Here is a 20912-nt window from a genome sequence, read left to right as displayed (position 1 = left end):
GTTTTAAAACAATCACTTTTCTCTTTAGCATTCTTTCTTCTCATTGTCTGATTTTATTTTCTTGATATAAATTAATAATATTAAGTCCTGAGAGCGAGAGATGCTATCAATACATTTTAAAAACTCTGGACAGACCAATTCAATGAGTACACTCTGTTTTTCTAGTACATTTTTCATTTGAGAAGCTTACTGGCAAAATGTCACCACTGTTACTGCACAAGCATGAAATTTTTTTGCTATATTGCTCCAGTTTAAGTTGGAAGCTCATTCATGTATACTAAAAGAAGCTGGAAGTACAGTTTTTTAAAAAAATAAAAACATTAAGACTGCATCAAATTCTCATTCTTCAGATCTGCTGCATTTTATTACACATATTAAACCAAATGTATATTTAGCATAGATTCTGAATGTTTTCTTAAAATTCTAGAAAAATCAAACTATTACCCAACATGGAAGGGGGATGCTTATAAAAGGCCTGAAGGGAAGCTAAGCAATTAAGCTGCAACCACTTAGTGAAAATAAGCAACACCAAATATATTGAAATCTGATGCTCACCAATCAGTTTCACTCTTCCTGAAGACAGCAATGTAGGATCATCCTTTTTGACATTATTTATTGAGTCATCTACTAGTTCTTTAATATGATCAATTCCTACAACTCGCCCTTTGGGACCAACCTAGAAAAAAAAAAAACATAGTTGAACAGTTTGTGCCACAGAACCACCATCTCCAGTTCCTGAACCTTTTTGATTCTAATACATTTGGAAGATAAATCCAAAATAGAATTCCTCGATGCAATTAAAGAAACTGCTTGGAACAACAAATTGTCTTCCAGAATTTATAGTTAAGTGTGCAAGTACAATTTTTGTTACTTATTAAGTTCTTTATTTAAAAACTAAATTGACAACACATCTTTAAGAAGTGGTTCTGCTGAAGTCTGATTTTTACAGCATTAAAATGATCTTCCTCTTCAGTTTTAAACAGTTGTCTTATTTTATTATATTTAGCACTTTTCTTGTTAAAAGATGATTAACATTTTCTAGATAACTTTATAATAAAAGAAATAGTTATAAAGGATTGGTCAAATGTGATTTTGCAGTTTCTGCTCCTTACCTCTACATATACACCAATCTAGCATACTAATTGAGTGCCTCTTAAGCATAAGAGGCATTGCTTGTCCATATGTTTGTGTGATTAACATGAGAGAACCAAGTTGAAATAACAGGTTTTATATTTTGCTGCAAGGTGCCAGGGTTCATATAACATACTAATCTTTCAGAAAGAAGCTCGATAGTCAGAGAACAGAAAGCAAGATGTTCATCTCTTGTTCTATTGTTCCATAGCAGCTTATGATCAGACACTGGCCTTTGACACTAACATTTTAGGTTTATCTGCAGGGAAACTGACTGGCATAGCAACAGTAGAATCATAATTCTGTTACCGTAAAAATTAACTTCCCCTTCAAATGGTTGCTTATTCTAGTATCCGTATTTCCAAAAAAGGACTTTATTTTCAAGTCACATGCTCCAGAATGGAGGGGTCATGTACAAAACACTAAGTGAACAGTATGGTTATAGATATGCTTGTTGATTTCCCAAGGCAGCTGAGGTAGAGTATTAGCACCTATTACCTTAAAAACATATAAGCACATTAGTGTAGGCAAGGCATATTGCCATTAGCATGTGTTAAACTGAATGCCAACAGACTTAGTTTAGTATGTTAATGGCAGTAGAACATCTAGCGCAGACATTTTAACATGTACAAAGATTACAAAATAAAATTGTAGGCTAGGCAATGCCACAACAAAACAGTGATTTATAACTGGGAGGCTCTGAAAAAGATTGAAACTTTATACTTGTCTTTGAATAGCGATTCAAGGATTCAGTGCAAAAGGCAGGATGAAAGAGTGACCTGCTCTTGGCAACTCATTTGGTCAATAATTGTATCCTTTTACCAGCAGCTTTTAGGGGTGTGAAAAACAGGCCATATTTGATTCAGATTTGGCCCTAATCAGGGACAGTGATTCGATTCATTGATTTGGATCACTGTCCCCGATTCGATCTGGCTGAATCCAAATTTGAAGATTCAATGCCAATTTGGAGAATCAGAGATTTGGCCATAGACACAGCTTTAAATGTTTCTTCTACACAGCTCAAGGTATCAGGCACGGCTCGTGAATGCTGCGATGCTGGGGCAGATGGAGTATCCCACAGGAGCGCCGGGGGGAGGGGAAGGCCCTGCATGCTCAGCAGCGAACACGGAAGTGGACCAGAAGCACTTCTGGTCCACTTCCAGGTCTGCTGTCAAGCGTGCTGGGGAGCCCCCTGCGCTCCTGTGGGATGCTCCACCCACCCCACCAGCGCAGCATTCACAAGCCACCTGGTCCCTTGAGGTATGTAGAAAAAAACTATTCGAAGCTGTGTCTATATCCGAATCACTGAATCTTTCCGAATCGATTCAGAGAGTTCCGATTTGATTCAGAGAGATTAAAACGTCTCCTGTTTCGATTCAGATTCAAAGATTCAGCCACCAAATTGAATCAGGGACTGAAGCTTTGCACAGCGCTAGTAGCTTTGTATTTGTTCCAAGTTATATTTCTATAGTGTACATTTTAATTTTATAAGCATTTAGATTTAGGGACAGCTTAGCAGAAATCAAGAGAAGAAACTGATTAATTTCTATATTCTAAAACTGAAATTAATAATATCCACCTTTCTAATTGATTTTTTTTTCTAGTGAAATGAGGCAGGCCTAGCATTTGAGTGTGAGAACAAGGAACACATGAGACTGCAAGTTTTCACTATGACAACAACAGCTTACTATTTGTAGGAATGCTTGGCAACCAGCAGGATTGAAAGCCGGCAAAAATTTTGATGCAGTCATCCTCTTTGGCAGGCTGTAACTTCACGCATTTAAAGTTCAGCAAAAAGAGCACAGCATGAAATAGCCTCTTTTAAAATAACAGCACCTCCCAAGAACATCAGCAGTCTGTCAGAGCCCCTTATGCTATTTCAGAATCCTGCACACCCTATTCCTTCCACTTCTACTTTATGAAACAAAGTGAGCCATCAAGAAAGCAAAAGAAGCATCTGATCCCAGAATAAAACCACACTCCACCCAGTGTAAAATTTCAGTATTCACAGGATTGTTAATGAATCACGTTCCAAAAAATACAAGAGGATGACTATTCTGCAGTTGCTATCTCCTATCCATACATCTTATCTGACTGTTTCATCTTAATTTGTCAGACAATACACACATTCTACTAGACATTAAGGGTTTCCCTAGAGAAACCAACAGATGACTATCACAGGGTTAAGTTTCCAAGACATCAAAATTCAATCCGGCAACGCATCTGAGCTCCTGACGTATGTTTTGCTCTGAAGCTGCCTGTTCTATTCTCCAAAGGATCAATGGGGTGTAGTTCACTGGGCACATGCAAAGGTTGCGGCCCCACGAGTGGAAACATGTGCTTTGCAGTGCCTCACAGGCTTTTGAGGTACCACAAAACACACACGGCATACATGAAAAGATTTGCCATACCATATTGCAGCATGGAGTCAAAATTAGATACTGGGAAATCCTGGTATCTTAAACAAACAAACAAAAAAAAAGTCCAAAAAACCCCAAAACAAACCATTGTGGTGTACGCTGCTGGAAACGAGCCTGGCCAGCCAGAGCCACTCTCTAGCTGCTGGCCAGGCTCTGTGCGCCCAAATCGCCGCCTCTGCAGCCCCGGAAGACCCCCAGGGTCCCAGGTAAGGCTGCTGGTTGCAGCCCCCCTCACCCCCTCGGGAGCAATTTGGTGTGCACCACAGCACGTGTGCAGGGGCATCCCCTGGGGACAAACACACATGCTGCTATCTGTACCCAGGGAAACACATGTGGGCGCGCATGGGGACACACCCATAGAAGCAACAGGGAGACTGACTGCACATGGGTAGTCTCTTTATCAAAGGCTTGTGTTGGCACATGGGGAGGGAAGGCAAAAGAAATATTCTGCCATACCCAGACTTCGGGTTCAGTCAATCACCATAAATAAGAATCCATTTCACAAATGAGAAAAGTGAATGCAGAGAAACATAGTAACTTGCCCAAATCAAAGAACAAGATAAATAGGACCTTGGCCTATTCCATAGTAAGAATGAATTTAAGTAAAAACCAAAAATCTAATAAATTAAACTTTTCACACAACGTTGAGCAAAATTTCACTAGGATTCAATAGAGGATTTGGCCAATAGGGGATTTATATGTCCAACCAAATTATTCAGAATTTTTATATATAAATATAACCTGGGTTAAGAAGATTTCCTTGTAGGAAGATTTAAGACTGCTTCTGCAGAATTCTTGAATCTGCTTCTGAATCATCTTGTACTGACCACTGTCAGAAAGCTACTGGACTTTCTGGACAAAAGATCTGACCTAATAAGGTTGTTCCTTCTTTTCACTGAAACTTGTAAATGCAAAAGCAAATATTACAAAGTTATACAACGTAGCCAATAGGCAGGAAGCTAAAAATGGCAGGGAGCCTTAAATCTTAAGACTCCCTCTCACCTGCATTTGTGATTCTGAATTTTAGACACTATTTTTCAGGAACAGAAAGATAAACACGGGTCTGAAAAAATTGGGTAAGAATAAGCATGGTCTTATGGTTTACCGCTGAATCAAAACGTAGCTCAATACGTTTCTTTGCATTAGCAAGCCAACTTCTTATGCTTGTATTGTTCAAAATCCATCTTTTTTATCCATCAATTCCCCATCAATAAAATGGGAATAACATTTTTCTACCATGCAGGGATGTTGGCTGAGAGAATCAATTCCTTAATGCTTTTGAGGAACAGAGATACTGTAGTAGGAGTCAATACTCAAGAGAGACTGACCTGACATGTACTTCAGCAGCTGGCACAACATGCATACTATTTATGGTGCAAGTTAAGAGGCTCTCTCTCACTTGTCTTGCTATTTTCTCAAACATACATGAGAAAAAATAATCAAAAAGTAAATCAGAAATAATTTTTAATATTAATGTAAGTTCTATCACGGTTCGTCAGATTTACTAAAAAATTTCTCAAAGTATTTACAGTTGCAATTGTGTGGGGAGGAAAAAGCAAATTAAAAAGATACTGTTTCTCTCTGATAAGGCTACAACTAGCAGGTGAATGTGATGATGAATATACCAGAATAACATCTTCCTGGCCTACATGTGCTTTCTTTTTCCTGATGTAGTAAATGACTATAGCATCATCTCCAAGGACTTCTACCAGACAGTTCTTCATGCATTAGCAGAAGGCTTTTTAGGACATCTTCCTGCACTGATTTCCAGATCACTCATGCAAAATTTGGGTTCCCATGTGTTCAACTCTCATGCAACCTAGAGGTTGTGTCAATGAGCACTACAATCCAAGTTTGAGACATATGTGACAACCAGAATAGTATGAGAATAAAAAGCAAATATATCCCCTTTGGAGTACACAGGATCCAATTTTCTACCAGCCAAACTGTCCAAGCACTTGAGCCCCATGGTCAACCTGTGTGCATCTGAGTTAGGCTGCAATGACAGAGATATTTTCTACAGAGACCCAGTGCCGTGACGGTCCAAAAGGAAGCATAAAAGCAGGAAACAATTTGTTCCCCACGTGACACTAGGAGATACTTGATATGAATGGGTTTTATTTCCACATGGACAGTATTTAGGTCAGTGGTTCTCAACTGGGGTCCCATTAGACCCCCCCCAATGGTGCTGTGACGTAGGTGCTACAACATATGCGCTTTCTTGCCCTAATGCAGGAAGAAGAGCTGTCTTGTACTTCAGCCCTTTCTGGTACAGCCCTCCTCCATAATCCTCCTGGAAAAACAAGGGGTGTAAGACAGTTCCACCTGTCCCAAGCACCTCTTTCCAGGAAACACTGTCCAGGGTCAGACCAGGAAGGACTGCAGTATGACCTTGGTCTCTTGCCTACTTTATAGTCAAAGAACCTTAATGCAAGGGAAATACATTCACATACCTCAGCCCTTCCTGGTCTGGCCATGCATTAGATGTGCTGTATACGTTTTAGCTGGGAGCAGTGGCACCCCATTGAGAACCACTGAGGTAAGCTGAGCAACAGTGGTTTTCAACTGGGAATGCTGCCGCATTCAAAAAAAATTGTGAAGGGGCAGCCTGACTAAAAAGATTAAGAACCACTGAGGCAGAAAAACAAATATCAGCTTCTCTTTAAGCAGGGACAAGACATTCCCCAGCATTAATAAGCTGGACTTCAAAGTAATTCATAAATATCTGTTGAGGTTTCCGAGATTCCAGGTAAACTCAGATATATGGAAGAAAATTTTATAGCCTTCTTTTGTAGTAGGGTGGTTAAGTGTGTGAGGGAAGAAAAATTTCTGGTTGTTAACTGCTCTGTCAAAAATACTACAGTACTTAGCAACCAACTGGGGTGGGGAATGATATATGGCAAGGAATCCTTCTTTCGTACTCTATTTTCCACCCTCCCTATTAGGAGAAACAGTGTTAGAAAATGCAGCAGCTGTTTTTTCCTCTGGAACTGTATTTTTGCTGTAGAGAGAGGCTCTCTCTGGAAAGAAAGATGTAAGTTTTTTTACCCTCTTCCTGGAGTTATCTCCATTTATCATTAAAGAAACCTCAAAAGGGGAGGTGTCTTTATCAATTTCTGTGAATCTGGAACATGGCTAAATAACCTAAAGAAAAAAAAAATATTGCCTTAGGATACTGCCAGGAAATCTAGCTCTAGTAGAAGAGTTTAAAGCAATGGTGCTTAACTTTTCATCCCCATAACAGATGAATAACGTGAGGCCAGTCCATGGGCCAGATCCCTCCAGCCCCTGCATGGCCTCAACCTGCCACCCCATGTACCAGGGTCAGACCCTGTGCTGCCAAAACTTGGCCCCACATGCCAGGATATGGCCTCAGGCCACCCCAGCTCCACAGGCCGGATCTAGCACATACAGTCAGGCCACACTATCCAGCCCACTGGGCTCCCCACACATCCAGAATTCTGACAGCATGGGAGCAGCAATTAATGCTGGCACCACTCCCCGTCTCCAAATTTCTAGACACAAGGGCTGGATCTGGCCCAAAGGCCAGTGGTTGAACACCCCTAGTTTAAAATATAAACTGTCCTTGGCACATAAGTAATGTTCTACCCTCAGCAACCAAGCTCTTACAGCTTCTCTTTGTTCAGTAAAGTTAGGATTAATAGAGTCTTATTACAGTTATTTTGGGACATTCTATGAAAATAGTCACAATATCTTCTTCTACCAAAAATACTGATATAAGCTGCCACATTGAAGCATTCTGTTTTGACACAGCCTGCAACACCAGTGGGACTGAACTCAACAGTAATATGCATTTGCTTCTGGGAGATCAAACCTGGGCATGACAGGTTCATGTCAAGACTCGGATTTCTCTCAAATCTCTTTATAGAACATCATGGTGCAAAGGCAAACATCAGAAATTCCAAAGGCATGTTAGGATGATCTGACTGAAGGTAAAGCATGCCTGCAGTCTTCACTCTAACTTATCTCACTTGAGGAGCAAAAATACAGTAAGTTGCATATTGGGATGCTACTTTTTGAAAAACCAATGCAGTTCAGGATACAGTGTAGCCTAAACAGTCCAAAGCAGGGCAAGATGGCATCTTAGAAATCTAACTCATTCAGAGAGGTATAAGCTTTCATAGGCAGTCACCTATGAAGCTTATGACTTTCTGAACAGGTTACTCTGGAAAGTGCCACCCTGCCCTACCTTCTACATAAATGGTAATATAAAACTAGAAACAGTGTTCTTATACTAAACAATGCAATACTGGTGCAATCTTCATTATGCAATTTGCATAATTTATGAAGATTCTCAATCAAACACTATCCAAAAAGTAGATGTAAAAAAAAAAAAAAAAAAAAAAAAAAAAAAAAAAAAAAGACTTGTCATTAAAAAAATATAGTTGTAGCCATGCCACTATTAAACTGATCATGTTTCCACATGCTCTTCAGGATTTAACATTAACAAAGAAATTGTATATTAATTTGTTATGCTATACATTTCCTGTCAAATGACAACAAATGGAAAAACCTGAACAGCACATCAGGGTTACAATGGAAGCAAGTAATGCTGGATTCCTCACAGCATTAAAATAAACTGTAATTTAAGTTGCTTCTTATATTGTCTACTCTTCAGATTTAAAAGATGTATTCAAATTCTTATGACACTACTGGCAAAATCTGAAGGACATATTCTGGCATAAATTCTATCAGAGATTTTGGACATATCTGAAATGAAACTTAAGTTGTCATCTTAAGAGAATTTTCTTCCCAAAACACTGAAGTCAATTTACCTTCTCTATGAGCCCCTCCTCCTCCCTCCAAATACAGATTTACATTAAAAAGGAAAAGATATGGTAATTCTAATTGTTTTATGCACTTATATTTTTCAACCCAGTATTTTTAGAAACTACCTAATCTTTTAACCACTCCAACCACATACTAAACTAATCAAGATTCTACTTTCAAATCTACATGGCAAGCAAAAAACATTCCTTTAAGATATACATCCTAGAAGCAGACTCTTGAACTCATGCAAAAACCCGATTTCACTTAGTCTCATAGGGCGCGTCCACACATGCAAGCATGTGCGCTTGCAGCAGCTCAAACAGAAGCAGTGCAAATTTGAGCCGAGGCCTTTTGCCACAGTGCACGTGATCGGACATGCGCTTTGGTGTGGAGCAAATTGTACCACTTGGGGAAAAATAACCCTGCTGGCTCCTCCCGGATCTGCAGGCAGGGGAGCTAGAGCCTGGGGCCAGCACCTGTGCTGTCCCCAGCAGTATAAGAAGCTGCCCTGTCCTGGCCCCATCCATACAAAAAGCTGCCCTGGCAAGCAGCTCGGGGCTACTTGCTCTCTGGAGCTTCTGGGGCCCAGCCAATTAATACCTGGGGACATTACCCCTTGTGCTAGCTGGACTGCTGCAGCAGCATCCCAAATCCATTTTTTAAAATACTCCCAAATCCATGTTTTCCCACATTTAAAACAAAACAAAACAAAAAATCACTCTACACACACACACCCCCCCTAGAAAGAGACAGAGAGAGAGAGAGACAGTGATAAGTTGGGTAAATGCTTTATTGGTATATTTACAATGTTAGAGCAATTTGGAAGCCTACCAGTGTCTCTATCATCATGAAAAAATGAATTCTAAATACCTATGCGTTGATCTGTGCTTTTGGTTTTCTTCACACATGATGGGTGTGTGATGGGGGGTATGTGGTGTTTGCAGGAAGGTGGTGGGAAGGGGTGTGGGAGAAGGCGGAGGGTGATGTGGGTTGGTCTGTGGGCAGGAGTGGGGCAATTGCTGGGGGCACTGTGGGTATGGGGAACCTTGTGTGGCGGCTGCTCAGGAGAGGTGGGTCCCCTGGCCTCCACAGGGTGCAGTCCCTGCCACACACCACATGGAATGCCCCCCCTCGCCCAGGGTCCCAGCTCCCCCCTGGAGGGCCACAGCCCCTATCCCCCACAGGGTCCCAGCAACCCCTGCCCAGGGTCCCAGGAACCCTAGAGGCCCCCCCACCCAGGGTCCCAGCTCCACCCTGGAGGGCCACAGCCCCTATCCCCCACAGGGCCCCAGCCCCCATCCCAGGGTCCATAACTAACCTTTAACAGCAGCAGCAGGGGGACCACGCACCGAGCCCAGCCTGGTTCTGCCAGCCCTGGGGCTGCTCTTGCCCCATCAGCCGGGCTGGTCTTGTGGCAGCAGGACCCAGCCGGGCCCTGGGGCCCCTCTGCAGCCCAACTGGGCTGAGCCCAGATCCCTGAGGCTTGCTAGTTTGGCTTTGCACTGGAGTAGGTCACACGGCTCCGGGAGGCGTGCACAGGAGTAAGGTGCAAGGCTGGACTAGCAAGTCACATGGGGCTGGGCCAGGTCCTCACCCCCAGCAGGCACAGGGGGCAGAAGCAGGAGCCGGCCCTGGGACCTGGGCCATGCTGACAAGAGCCGGCATGGCATGCGGTTCCTGCATGCTGCGCTGGGTCCTGCCACGGCCGGGCCCTTCCTACAGCTGCAGGACCTGGCCCGGCACACGGTGACCATGCAGAGCCGAGCCGGGTCCTGCTGGCCCTGGGGCTGCTCATGCCACCTGGCAGCCGGGCGGCACAAGCAGCCCCAAGGCCGGCAGGACCTGGCTCGGCTCCACACGGTCCCTGCGTGCCGGGCTGGGCCAGGGAGCACAAGCCGCCCAGGGACCGCACAGCTCATGCTCCCTGGCCCAGACTGGCACACGGGGACTGTGCTGAGCCGAGCCATGTCTTGCCGGCCCCAGGAAGCTCGTGTTCCCCGGCCCAGCCCGCAGAGCCAAGCCGGGTCCTGCTGGTCCTGGGGCTGCTCGTGCTGCCTGGCAGCCAGGCGGCACAAGCAGCCCCAAGGCCAGCAGGACCTGGCTCGGCTCCACACGGTCCCTGTGTGCTGGGCTGGGCCAGGGAGCACAAGCTGCCCAGGGACCACACAGCTCATGCTCCCTGGCCCAGACCGGCACACGGGGACCGTGCGGAGCTGAGCCATGTCTTGCCGGCCCCAGGAGGCTTGTGTTCCCCGGCCCGGCCCGCAGAGCCAAGCCAAGTCCTGCTGGTCCTGGGGCTGCTCGTGCTGCCTGGCAGCCACGCAGCACAAGCAGCCCCAAGGCCAGCAGGACCCGGCTCGACTCTGCTTGGTCGCCGCATGCTGGGCCAGGTCCTGCAGCTATTGAAAGGGCCCGGCCATGGGCTGGGCTGGCTCCTGTCAGCATGGCCCGGGCCCCAGGGCTGGCTCCCGCCTCTGCCCCCTGTGCCGGGGCATCTCTTTTGGAGGACTGGCTCCAGGCACGGTGTTGAACCGTGCCTTGCTCTGCTCTATTGCAGAGCGGTTTTTTTAGACCCCTGGATATCCAGGGATCTAATTTTCTCCCCGCGCTGCAAACTTGCAGAGTGCGGAACATTTTTTTGTTCCCTCACTTGCCTGCTGCCCCGCCTCAAAAGGGGTTTGAGGCGGGGCAACAGGCACGTGCACACTCATCTGGACGCGCCCATAGAGTGCTCACTTTCAGATGTTAATGTTTGGGGCTTAGCCTAGTATCTTATATGGTACACAAATTTCTGCATCTTCTTATCACTGCTAAACTTTGAAAGTTTCATTATAAATAACAGGATTGTGCCTGTGCCTGGATTCCAGAGCTTACTGCATTAAAAAAAAAAGGAAACAGACAATCAACAGTCTGTTCCTGTCAATTGTCTGCAAAGGTATACGTATAAAAATAGAAACATGAAAGAATGAATGAATAAAATCAGAAAGATGCTTATTTGTATGGTAAATCCTATGGACAGATTCACCACAAAGCTCAATCCTTCTCCCTAGAAAATCATGAAACAGGTACACTTTCTTCCCTTGGGTTGATGGGTCTGTTTTTTTCAGTTTTCTTAGACCCCTGGCAGATGTTACATTTATCATGTGATTAACATGTTAATCATATGATGATTGTAACATGCTATACCATTCAACCAATTTATCACGCAATAAAATGGCAAGCCAGCCACAAAGACATTCCACATAAAATGTTAACCTGCCAACACAAGGCTCCATGACAAGGCTTTAAACTGGCCAGCACACAGGGATACCATCTGCTCCCCACGTGCCAGCACCTTTAAAGCCCTGCCAGGCTTCACAATAAGGCTTAATATGCCACATGTTCAAATTAAAGCTCCATATGAACCAGCCACAAGGATATTCCACATTATAGGTGTACATACATGGGGAGCCCCTTTTAATGACCATTTAAAGTCCTACTGCAGCTTTAAACTTGCCAGTGCATGGGGAGCCTGGGCAATCCTGGTCTCCACAGACACCTGGACCTTAAAAGCTGTGCCATTCAGCTTGGCTTCAGGGACCAGTGCCCACTGCCACGCTACACAGTACAGTTTTAAAAGTTATGGGTGCATGTCATAGGATCTGAGTAATTTTATCTCAGATCCCCAAAATCAAACATCCTGATATGCATATCTGACCTGGTAGGATGCATGACTGATAACAACCCACATTTCTCACTAATCTTTTTCCCCTAACACCAACTCCAACATCCACTGCATTGCATTGGTATTAATAACAAGGAGTTGTGTCATCAGCATATCCTAGGCAGATTAAGAAGTGCTCATAAATGGTAATCCCAGGTCCTTCCAATCTGGCCAAATATGCATAGAAAATGCCTTGAATACACCTGCCAAATGGAAAACCACTTCCTGTTCATTGATGGGGAAAACCTGCCATGAGTTCAGCAAAATGATCTGGAATTCCTATGCTTGATCAGCATTTTCCAAAGACTGTTATATCAGGCCAGACTGAATACTTGAGACTAGTCAGTGAAACATCATCAGTGGGTGTGTGAAAAAAGGAGCAGGGGGGTTGGGAAATGCCATGATGCAATAATTGCATGTTTAAGTCACATGCAACCTCCCTCTCTATGAAACCTGTTAGCTGTAGCAATAGTTTTACTTCTATAATTTTCTACGTAATCCAGCAATATTAAGAACAGACCTTTAATCATGTGACATCATAAAAACAACACAGAAGTGGGAGTCAGCTTTTAACTAACTGGTGCACTAGAGAGGATAGAAAAATAGACACCAAGAAAATCTTAGCTTCTGCTAAGCCTCAGCAACTTCTAATCCAGTTACATCAGGGGCGGGCAAAATACGGCCTGTGGGCCACATCCAACCCGCCAGGTGATTTAGCCACCTGTGGGCATGTGCCTACCAATTCATTGTATCCAGACCAGCCCCGGGCTGCCCTTGCTGTGTGCACTGTGCTCCCACCCTCACCCACTGGATGGCCCTGACCCTGGTCATACAGGGAGGGAAGTGGTGGTGGTGAGCAGGGCAAGGGTGGCAACAGCAGGTGGGGGCAGGAGGGTAGAGGGCCAAAATGGTGGCAGTTGGCAGGGGAAGTGTGTGTGTGTGTGTGGGGGGGAAGTGACAATGAGCAGGTGGTTGGAAGGGAAGCAGCAACAGGCAGGATGGAGTGGCAGAAACCTCACCACGCTGTCGAGGTGTGTGGTCCACCTGGCTCCATTGCACGGGGCTCCCCTGGGCTCACATGCAGTTCCAGGTCCTTCACCCAAGCTATGTGCCTCCTGGGGGAGCCCCATACAATTGAACTGGTGGCCCAGCCCCGCCCACTGCCACATGCAGGTCATGGGGAACAGCAGGGAGCTCCACACTATGGAGCTACAGTGGCTCTGCTTCTCTCCTTGACTGAGCTCCATGACCTTTGCCTCTGGCTTCATTGTGCGGGGCTCCCCCCAGCAGTGCAGGGCTTGGGTGGAGAACCCAGGAACTACATGTGAGCCCCATGCAATGGAACCAGCAGCCTAGCCACGGGCAGTCCTGGGGCTTACCAGGACTGCATGCCGCCAGGGGGCTCTGCCTGCTGCAACCTGTAGGTACCTCAAAGGCCTGCTGCTGCTGGCAGCGGCAGAGGCTGTGCGCAATGGGGGGAGGGTGTGTTTATAGGTGGGGCTCTATAAGTTATAGGGGGGTCTCCCCAACTTGCACACCCATCATACACATCCCCCCACGCCCCCACAAACCCCACACCCACCAGCACACGCTCATATTCCCCCACACCCCACATACCCATCCCCCCACAAACTCCATACCCACCCACACCCCTCCACAACCCCCCCACACACACACACAGCTCCCCACAAACCCCCTACCTCCCACACACACACAACATACAAGAGTATGACTTCATTTTGAGCTATTATGCAATGGGTTCTATATACACTATGCAAACACACACAAATCAGGACAAAAATATTTTTTGAAATAATATTAAACTACGTTATAGTAGATGTTTGATTTTTAGTATATGATTTGGGTTTTTTTCCATTCCAAGATGGCAACCCCCTCCCCCCCAAATGCTGGCAAAGGTCAGGGGTTAGGGGTGGGACTTCTAGTCCCAAGATGGTGAATAGAGGGCAGGGCAGCTGTCAAGGGCCAGGGCTACCCTTGTGGCCCTCAACAGCTCACCAAAACTCATTAAGAGGCGCTTCAGCTGAAATAATTGCCCATCCCAGAGTTACATCAACATCTGCAACTTATTTAACAATGAAAGTGAAAAAGACCAAATGTACTTGAGTATAAAAACTGTTCCTTGTAGTCACTCCCAAACTGTGTTGTATTCTAGTTTCACTTCTCTAAGTGTCAAGACAGATAGTTCAATTTACTTCTAACTCTCCAGCAGTGATCAAAAAAATAAAAGGTAGGATGATTAGACAAGGAACTAATATAATACAAGTCAACAGCGTGCACTCACTTGTTAGTACCATGTGTTTTATGTTTAGTTCTAGTCACTTTACCTTGAGAAAGAAGATACAGGAGAAATACAGAATTGAGACTAGTAGTAAGCAAGGAGGACAGACTGTTTCATATAAAGAAAATGGTAATCATGAAATTTTGCATTCATCTTCCTATTTTTCTTTAAAATTTAACCAGAATTATAATTCAAATATTCAGATTGAAATGTTCTGGTTGGTTCAAGTAGTTAAAATTGGGTTTCTCACCATTCGTGCAAAGCATGCCGTAAGAATTCCACTTCCAGATCCAACATCAAGGGCTTTGGCTCCTTCATGCAACTGTTCAGATAAAAGTTCTAGGGCGTATGCATGCTGATAAAAAGAAAGACAAAAAGGTCTGTAGTATTTTAAAGGTTTAATTTCCCCCAGTGAATGTTCAATTCTTCAAAGATTTAAAGTAATACATGATAATCCTGGATTGCTTTAAGAAAACAACTTTCAATGTTGTGTTCTTGTTACGTTTTGTGCCACAGCAAAACTATTATTTTGATGCTTTTGTCATTTAAGTTTAAAACATATCAAAATATTCTCAACTATTTTAGTTGATCCCACAAAAAGACAGACTATGGTCTCCAGATCACTGGATTCCAAAAGGGTGTGTCACAACATACTAGCTTACCACGGAAGTAATGGAAGTATGCCATAAAATCCATCATGAGAAGATAAATGCCCTCCTTCCCTCTCCAGCACCCTGTGCCTGCCCCAGCTACCCTGGGGACTGCAACTGCTAGTGCTGCCTTCCCTCCTGGCAGCCCCGATGCTGGTCACCCTCACACTCACAGTAGTGAATTCTGCCAACACAGACAGATGCACTTTGCAGCCAAGCCCATCCCCTCCACTCCATCCACACTGCCAGGGTTGGAAGAAGGAGCCACAGTGACAGTTGCTAGCATGTAAAATCTTGTAGAAGAATCCTCAGCGGCAGGGACTGCTTTTGCCCCTGAGGTACAGATAACAGGTCAGCAGGGGGCAGACAGCAGAAAGAGGAGGGCATAATTCTGTCCCACCACCCTTAAGTGGCACCACCTAAATCAGGGATTCTCAACTTTTTAGCCTCAAGGCCTCCTCCATATCTTTTCTGATTTAGATCTCAATGATTTTCAACTAAGATGGTATGAAATTCAAATTAAAAAAAAAACAAAAACCCAAAAACTTCACAACTTAACAGTACCTCTCAACACTGATTCAGTTTCCTTTGGCAGAGGAATGGAATTCTAATATAATAAAGTAGGGGGAGGCAATTATTCCAGGAAGACGGCCACTTACCCAGTTTTGGCAGTCTGTCAAGGGCTGCATGGGTAGCCCCACCCCTTGACAGGTGCCCCGCCCCCGGTCACCATGTTGGGATCAATGACCCAGGGGCAGCACCGGTGAGGCCCAGAGCAGGGCTCAGGCTGGCAAGGGTCTATGAAGCCTGCCTGGGCTGCACCAGCAGGAAGAGGGGGAGCTGGCCCAACTCCATAGAGCCTCAGCCGGCCGAAACCCTGTACCCTCGCTGCCCTGCTCTGGGCCCTGCTGGTGCTGGCCCTGTGCTCCCACACCCGCTCGCTCCCAGTGCCCCCTCAGCCCTGTGGTACAGGCAGGGGGAAGCACACAGCCCCGACCCCCTGCTCCCCGGCAGGAAACAAGCTGGTGCAGAGCACGGGAAAGGCGGCCCCTCCCCCGGCCCATGGCCTGCAGTCCCCGCTGCAGCTGCTCGCAGCCCGTGCGGGGGCTGTCCTGAGCAGGGCCAGGCAACCCCACACAGGCTGTGAGCAGCTGCAGTGCGGGGCACCGGCCATGGCGAGGGGCCGCTTTTCCCTTGCACTCAGCACCAGCTTGTAACCCACCCCTGCTACCAGCCTGGGCCCCACACCAGCTCCGGGCTTGCCCGTTGGGGCTGTGCCATGATGGCAGCAGCTGCAGCCCCCCAGCTTGCCACACCAGGCAGTGTTTGCTGCTGTCTGCCTGGAGCTCGCATGCTAGGCAGCGCTAGGAGGCAGTTGGCAGCCTCACCACAGCCTATCACAGCGTAAGCTCTGGGTGGGCAGCAGCAGCACACACTGCCCAGCATGGCAGGGGGCCCCTAGCTGCTGTCGTTGCGGTGCAGCCCCAATGGGCGAGCCCAGAGCCAGCGTGGGGCTGGGTTACAAGTTGGTGCTGAGCACGGGGGTAGGGAAAAGCGGCCCCTTGCCCACCCCATGGCCAGTGCCCTGCGCTGCAGCTGCTCGCAGCCCACGTGGAACTGCCTGTGCCTGCTCAGGACAGCCCCACGTGGGCTGCAAGTGGCTGCAACAGGGAGCGCGGGCCACAGGAGGGGCCACTTTTCCCCATGCTCAGCACCAGCTCATCCCCTGCCCTCCCCTCCCTTACCCAAGTTTCCCCACACCAGTGCAGCCACCTGGTCCCAGACCACGGGGGCCGGGTCAGGTAGACCCTGCTGTTGCGGGAGCCAGCCAGGCTTCCCTTGGGTCCTACTGCCCTTGCCTCCTGTCATCTTTGACAGGAACCAAGGACAGATAAATTTTAATTTTCAAATGACATTTTTAGGGACCCCGCAGGCTAGACAGAATGGCCTTGTGGGTCAGGTCCAGCCTGCAGGCCGTATTTTGCCCACCCCTGTAATAAAGGGCTTAATCCATGCATCTGTCTGTCTGTAACGCTTTGGGTCAACTGCACATGCGCCACTACAGTGTGAATGGCAATTGGCTGAGTGGGCCTGGGTGGGGAGGAGGTGGAGGCAGGCGTGCACACACCCAACAGCTGGCAGGGAGGGGGAGATGGTGGGGACAAAGGGGAGTGGGAAGAGGGGAGGCAGGGGGAAACCCTGCTGCTCAGAGGAGGACACAGAGGGAAGGAGCCCCTGCACCAGTTGGTGGCTGGAAGAAGAGGCGGCAGCAGTACAGGGAGTGTTTACATGGTCGGCCCCAAAGGGTGAATGGGAGGCAGGGTGGCCATGTAAACACTCCTTTGTTATTTTAAATCCATCATTCATGACAGGCAATCTATCTATCTATAGGGTTTAGTCAGTCTGTCTCTGTGTCTGTCTGTAATGCTCTTTAAATGCAAATAGCTTGAAAACTGTAAGAGACAGAACATTTGTGTCTTCAGAGAAATTTCTTTGCTAAACCTTAGCATTTTTTTTAGTGACCATGTGAGGATGATTCCAACTTCCAGCATTGGGGAAAAAAGTCAGGGGCCAGGGCCGTTTCTACTGAGCTCCTCCCGGGAGGGCACTGAGAGCCTAGCGCGACAGGGAGGGCAGTGGGAAGGGGCAGCTGAGGAAAAGCGGGAGCCAGGCAGAGGTGTGAGGTAGTGGGCGACCAGTAGTGGCCCTGTCCCGAGCCCCAAGCAGGAAAAGAAGCATCCAGGGGCAGCGCAAAGGAAGACCTGGGGTGTGGGCAGCTGTTGCGAGGTGCAGAGTTTGCCTGCCCCTGCCCTGCAAAGAGGTGCACAGGCAGCAGCTGGGCAGCAGCATGGGCAGGTCCGCCTTCAGCCCGTTGAACGAGAGCGAGTGCAGGAAGGGACTGGCCTCTTCAAATGTTCAGCCTATTTTATTTAAGTTTTATAAATATTTATTTTATAAATATAAACAGTAAAATCTGTTTGTTTTTGTTATTTGAAATTCATTCATCATTCTTGACAGACAATTCACTAGTCTATTACATACTTTGAAACAAACGCACCCCTTCTCAGGTACAAGAGTGAAGTGTACCCATTAACTTTAATCCAGAAAAAAAGAAAGCGTGTCCCAGGTATCAAAAGTGTGGGAAGTACTGACTTAGACAATGGTTGCTTTTAAGTAAAAGCATTAGGGCAGACATACAACTCCTCCCCCCATGATACATTCCAGGTCCTTCATAGTGCTTTGGTAGCACAAATACGTAACCAGATAAAACTTCCACCCCATGTGAAATAGTGTTGGTACGGGGGTGGCTCAACTAAGCTATGACACAACTGCCATGAGTAAGGCCATCCCTGGAGGGCAGCAAATCAGGGCGACCGCCCCAGGCCCCACGCCTTGGGGGGCCCCGTGGAGCTGGATGGAGCAATAGTAGTGCAGAGCTGGGCGGAGTTGCTTGCGACTCGCCCCCCTCAGCTTTCGCTGCCACCAATGGCAGCAGCAGCTTCTTCAGGTCCAGGGCCCATGGGATCAGAGCAGGGGCGGGGCCTTGCATGGGCTGATTTCCCCCAGAGCCTGCACCTTGCTTGGGTCGGCTCTGGCCAGGAGGTAACAGTACATCTTGGAAAACATTTGGCAGCTGTAACAGGTTAGGGGGCGGGCAATTATTTTGGGTAGTGTGCCACTTACTGAGTTTCAGCAAGCCATCGAGGTCCGCATGACAGGTAGCCCAGGACAGATTAATATTAATTTTCCAAATTTTTTAGGGGCCCTGCACGCCGGATAGAATGGCCTGGCAGGCCGCATTTTGCCCACCCCTGGGTTAGAGCAAAGATGTCCAAAAAGGTTGAATTAAGTTGCAGCCTTAAGCTCCTGCCCAGCCACTGCCCTCTACATTGCTTTTAAAAAAGAGCAGCTGGGGTCTTCAGGCTCCCTCCTGCACTTTTCTCTGGCTTTTGCTGCCAGGGGGGGGGGGGGGCAGGGGGCAGAACTGCAGCACAGTGGGGGAGGGGGGGGGGCAAGGAAACAGAGGATGTGCCTGAGGCCACACAGGTGCATGGGACAGCACTGGGGGAAGGGCATGTATGAGGTACAGGGGGTGGAGCACAGGTCCACAGTGCTGTGGTGTGAGAGGGCATCCACATGTAGCTTTGAGGAGAAGAGGGGAGGGGGCATGGTACAGCTCACAAGCATGCAGCCCCTGCTGGTGAGGCCCATAAGGTGTTCAGCTTCTTCCCACTTAGCAACTGGACAGCCCTGGGTTAGAGTAATTTAAATGTTACTGTAAGGAATGCCAGCATCAACAAGATATAACATCATTAGCACCAGAAGGCCACAACCCTCCCTCCCAAGTCAGCCCCCGCAACTTTCCCTTACAGCAAGCATAAACTCAGTGGAGCAAAGACTTTAGAACAGAACCAATCATTTATGGATGGCTACAGTTTGACCAATACCCACTCTATAATTAGTTTACTAGTCAGGAACTCCATCTAACACATTCTATAGGCTGAATTGTCTGCTGCATCCATACACATCCTGTGTGCGGCAAAGGGACTGGCCAGGAGCCAAATACTGCTCCCTTATTCTGCTCAGGCTGTTCCTAGTTAGCTTTCATTTATACTACTGGTACAACACCCCACACATGGTATCAGCCACCAACGGGACCAAACTGGAGATTACAGAGTCTTACTTCTTCCCATTCCACCATCTCTCTACTCAGAGGTAGCACAGATATGGTAAACCAGGTGGCAGCAAAGCAGGCAGCAAAGCTACTTCTTCCTGTTTTGTGCCAGCAAAGAGTCTGTCTACAAAGGAATTTTCCAGTCAGCTTAAATTTACTTTGCATTTTATTAAGCAAATCCAAACATTAGGCCTCTGTATCTTTAAGTTGGCCACATGCAATTCACCCTAATACAAAGGAAAATGTAAATGTTACTAGTTTTTTTCTAATTATATCAACAAATAAAGATGACTTGAAAACCCTGGAAACACAAGAGACTGTGACTCCAAGTCCGTGACAGATCACTGTTGAGACCTGGTCATGTTAAGGATAGACAACACACTTGTAATAAAATCTGCACCTGAATATTTATACTAAATTCAGTGTGATACTCTTTCCAAAGTTACCATATGACTGTAGGTGTTCCTCTATTTCTAGTTCCAATTGTTCTTATTCATACATCAACATGAATAGCAAACAGCATTTCTGCTGAAGGTGTCATTGTCACAACAGCAAAATACCAGAGTATCAGCTGTCCTAAGCCATTTTTAAAAATGCTGATGTTAATTACATGCCTATAATTTGCATATTTCTACAGGCATATTTCAGTTTATGATGCATTAGATCAGTAGTTTAAATCTAGCTGAACAGGCTTCACGCACAAGATGCTTTTTCCAAGGTTAATTTATTTTCAACAATGCCAAAGTTTAGTTTTATGCAATAAGGGGAAAACTCAACCCCTTCCTTCCCAGGTGTACCAGGCCTTCTTGAAGCACAACTGGTGTGGTACTACTCCGTAAGGAGCAAAAGTAAGCAACTCATACCCTCCTGAACCCTATATTGCACGGACCCCACATACAGAGCCTCCTAATGCAGCAGCATGGCTAGATGGATCAACCTTCTTTAGTCCTTCCCCTCCCAACAACACATTAAGAATAATCCTTTCATTCCCCAATATCCATCCATATTTTTCAGTCTGAGCAGAACATCTGAAGAGCTATATGCTTTTCATACTACAGAATAACCCATCTCTGAATTTAGGCTTGAATGTTGCTGTTTTCCACCTAGACTGAGAAACTTGCAGGGCAATTTTGCAGCCAGTTTTACATGTCAGTCACAAGAGAAGTGCGATTTTCTTAAATCAGGGGTGCTCAATCCCCTGCCCACAGGCCACATCCATTTGTCTTGCAATGATAAACAGATG

At 46.4% G+C, this 20912-nt stretch overlaps 1 protein-coding gene across 4 annotated transcripts in view; it reads right to left on the bottom strand.

Moving 5' to 3' along the window:
- Window positions 1-20912, bottom strand: part of PCMT1 (protein-L-isoaspartate (D-aspartate) O-methyltransferase) — a 62832-nt gene that overhangs the window by 16073 nt on the left and 25847 nt on the right. For all 4 annotated transcript variants that reach the window (XR_002090550.2, XM_006262047.4, XM_006262046.4 and 1 more), the window contains 2 exons: window positions 14595-14699; window positions 556-676 (listed from right to left, as the gene is read on the bottom strand). Coding sequence is in view for 3 of the 4 variants with exons in the window: in XM_006262047.4 (XP_006262109.3) it covers window positions 556-676; window positions 14595-14699 (226 nt within the window). In the remaining variant the exon portion in view is untranslated. The remainder of the gene's footprint in view (window positions 1-555; window positions 677-14594; window positions 14700-20912) is intronic.

Source organism: Alligator mississippiensis, chromosome 1 (assembly GCF_030867095.1).
Source record: "Alligator mississippiensis isolate rAllMis1 chromosome 1, rAllMis1, whole genome shotgun sequence".
In the NCBI taxonomy this organism is placed as follows: Eukaryota; Metazoa; Chordata; order Crocodylia; family Alligatoridae; genus Alligator; species Alligator mississippiensis.
Note: the sequence above shows the minus strand (reverse complement) of the source record. Positions and strands in the feature narration are given on the sequence as shown.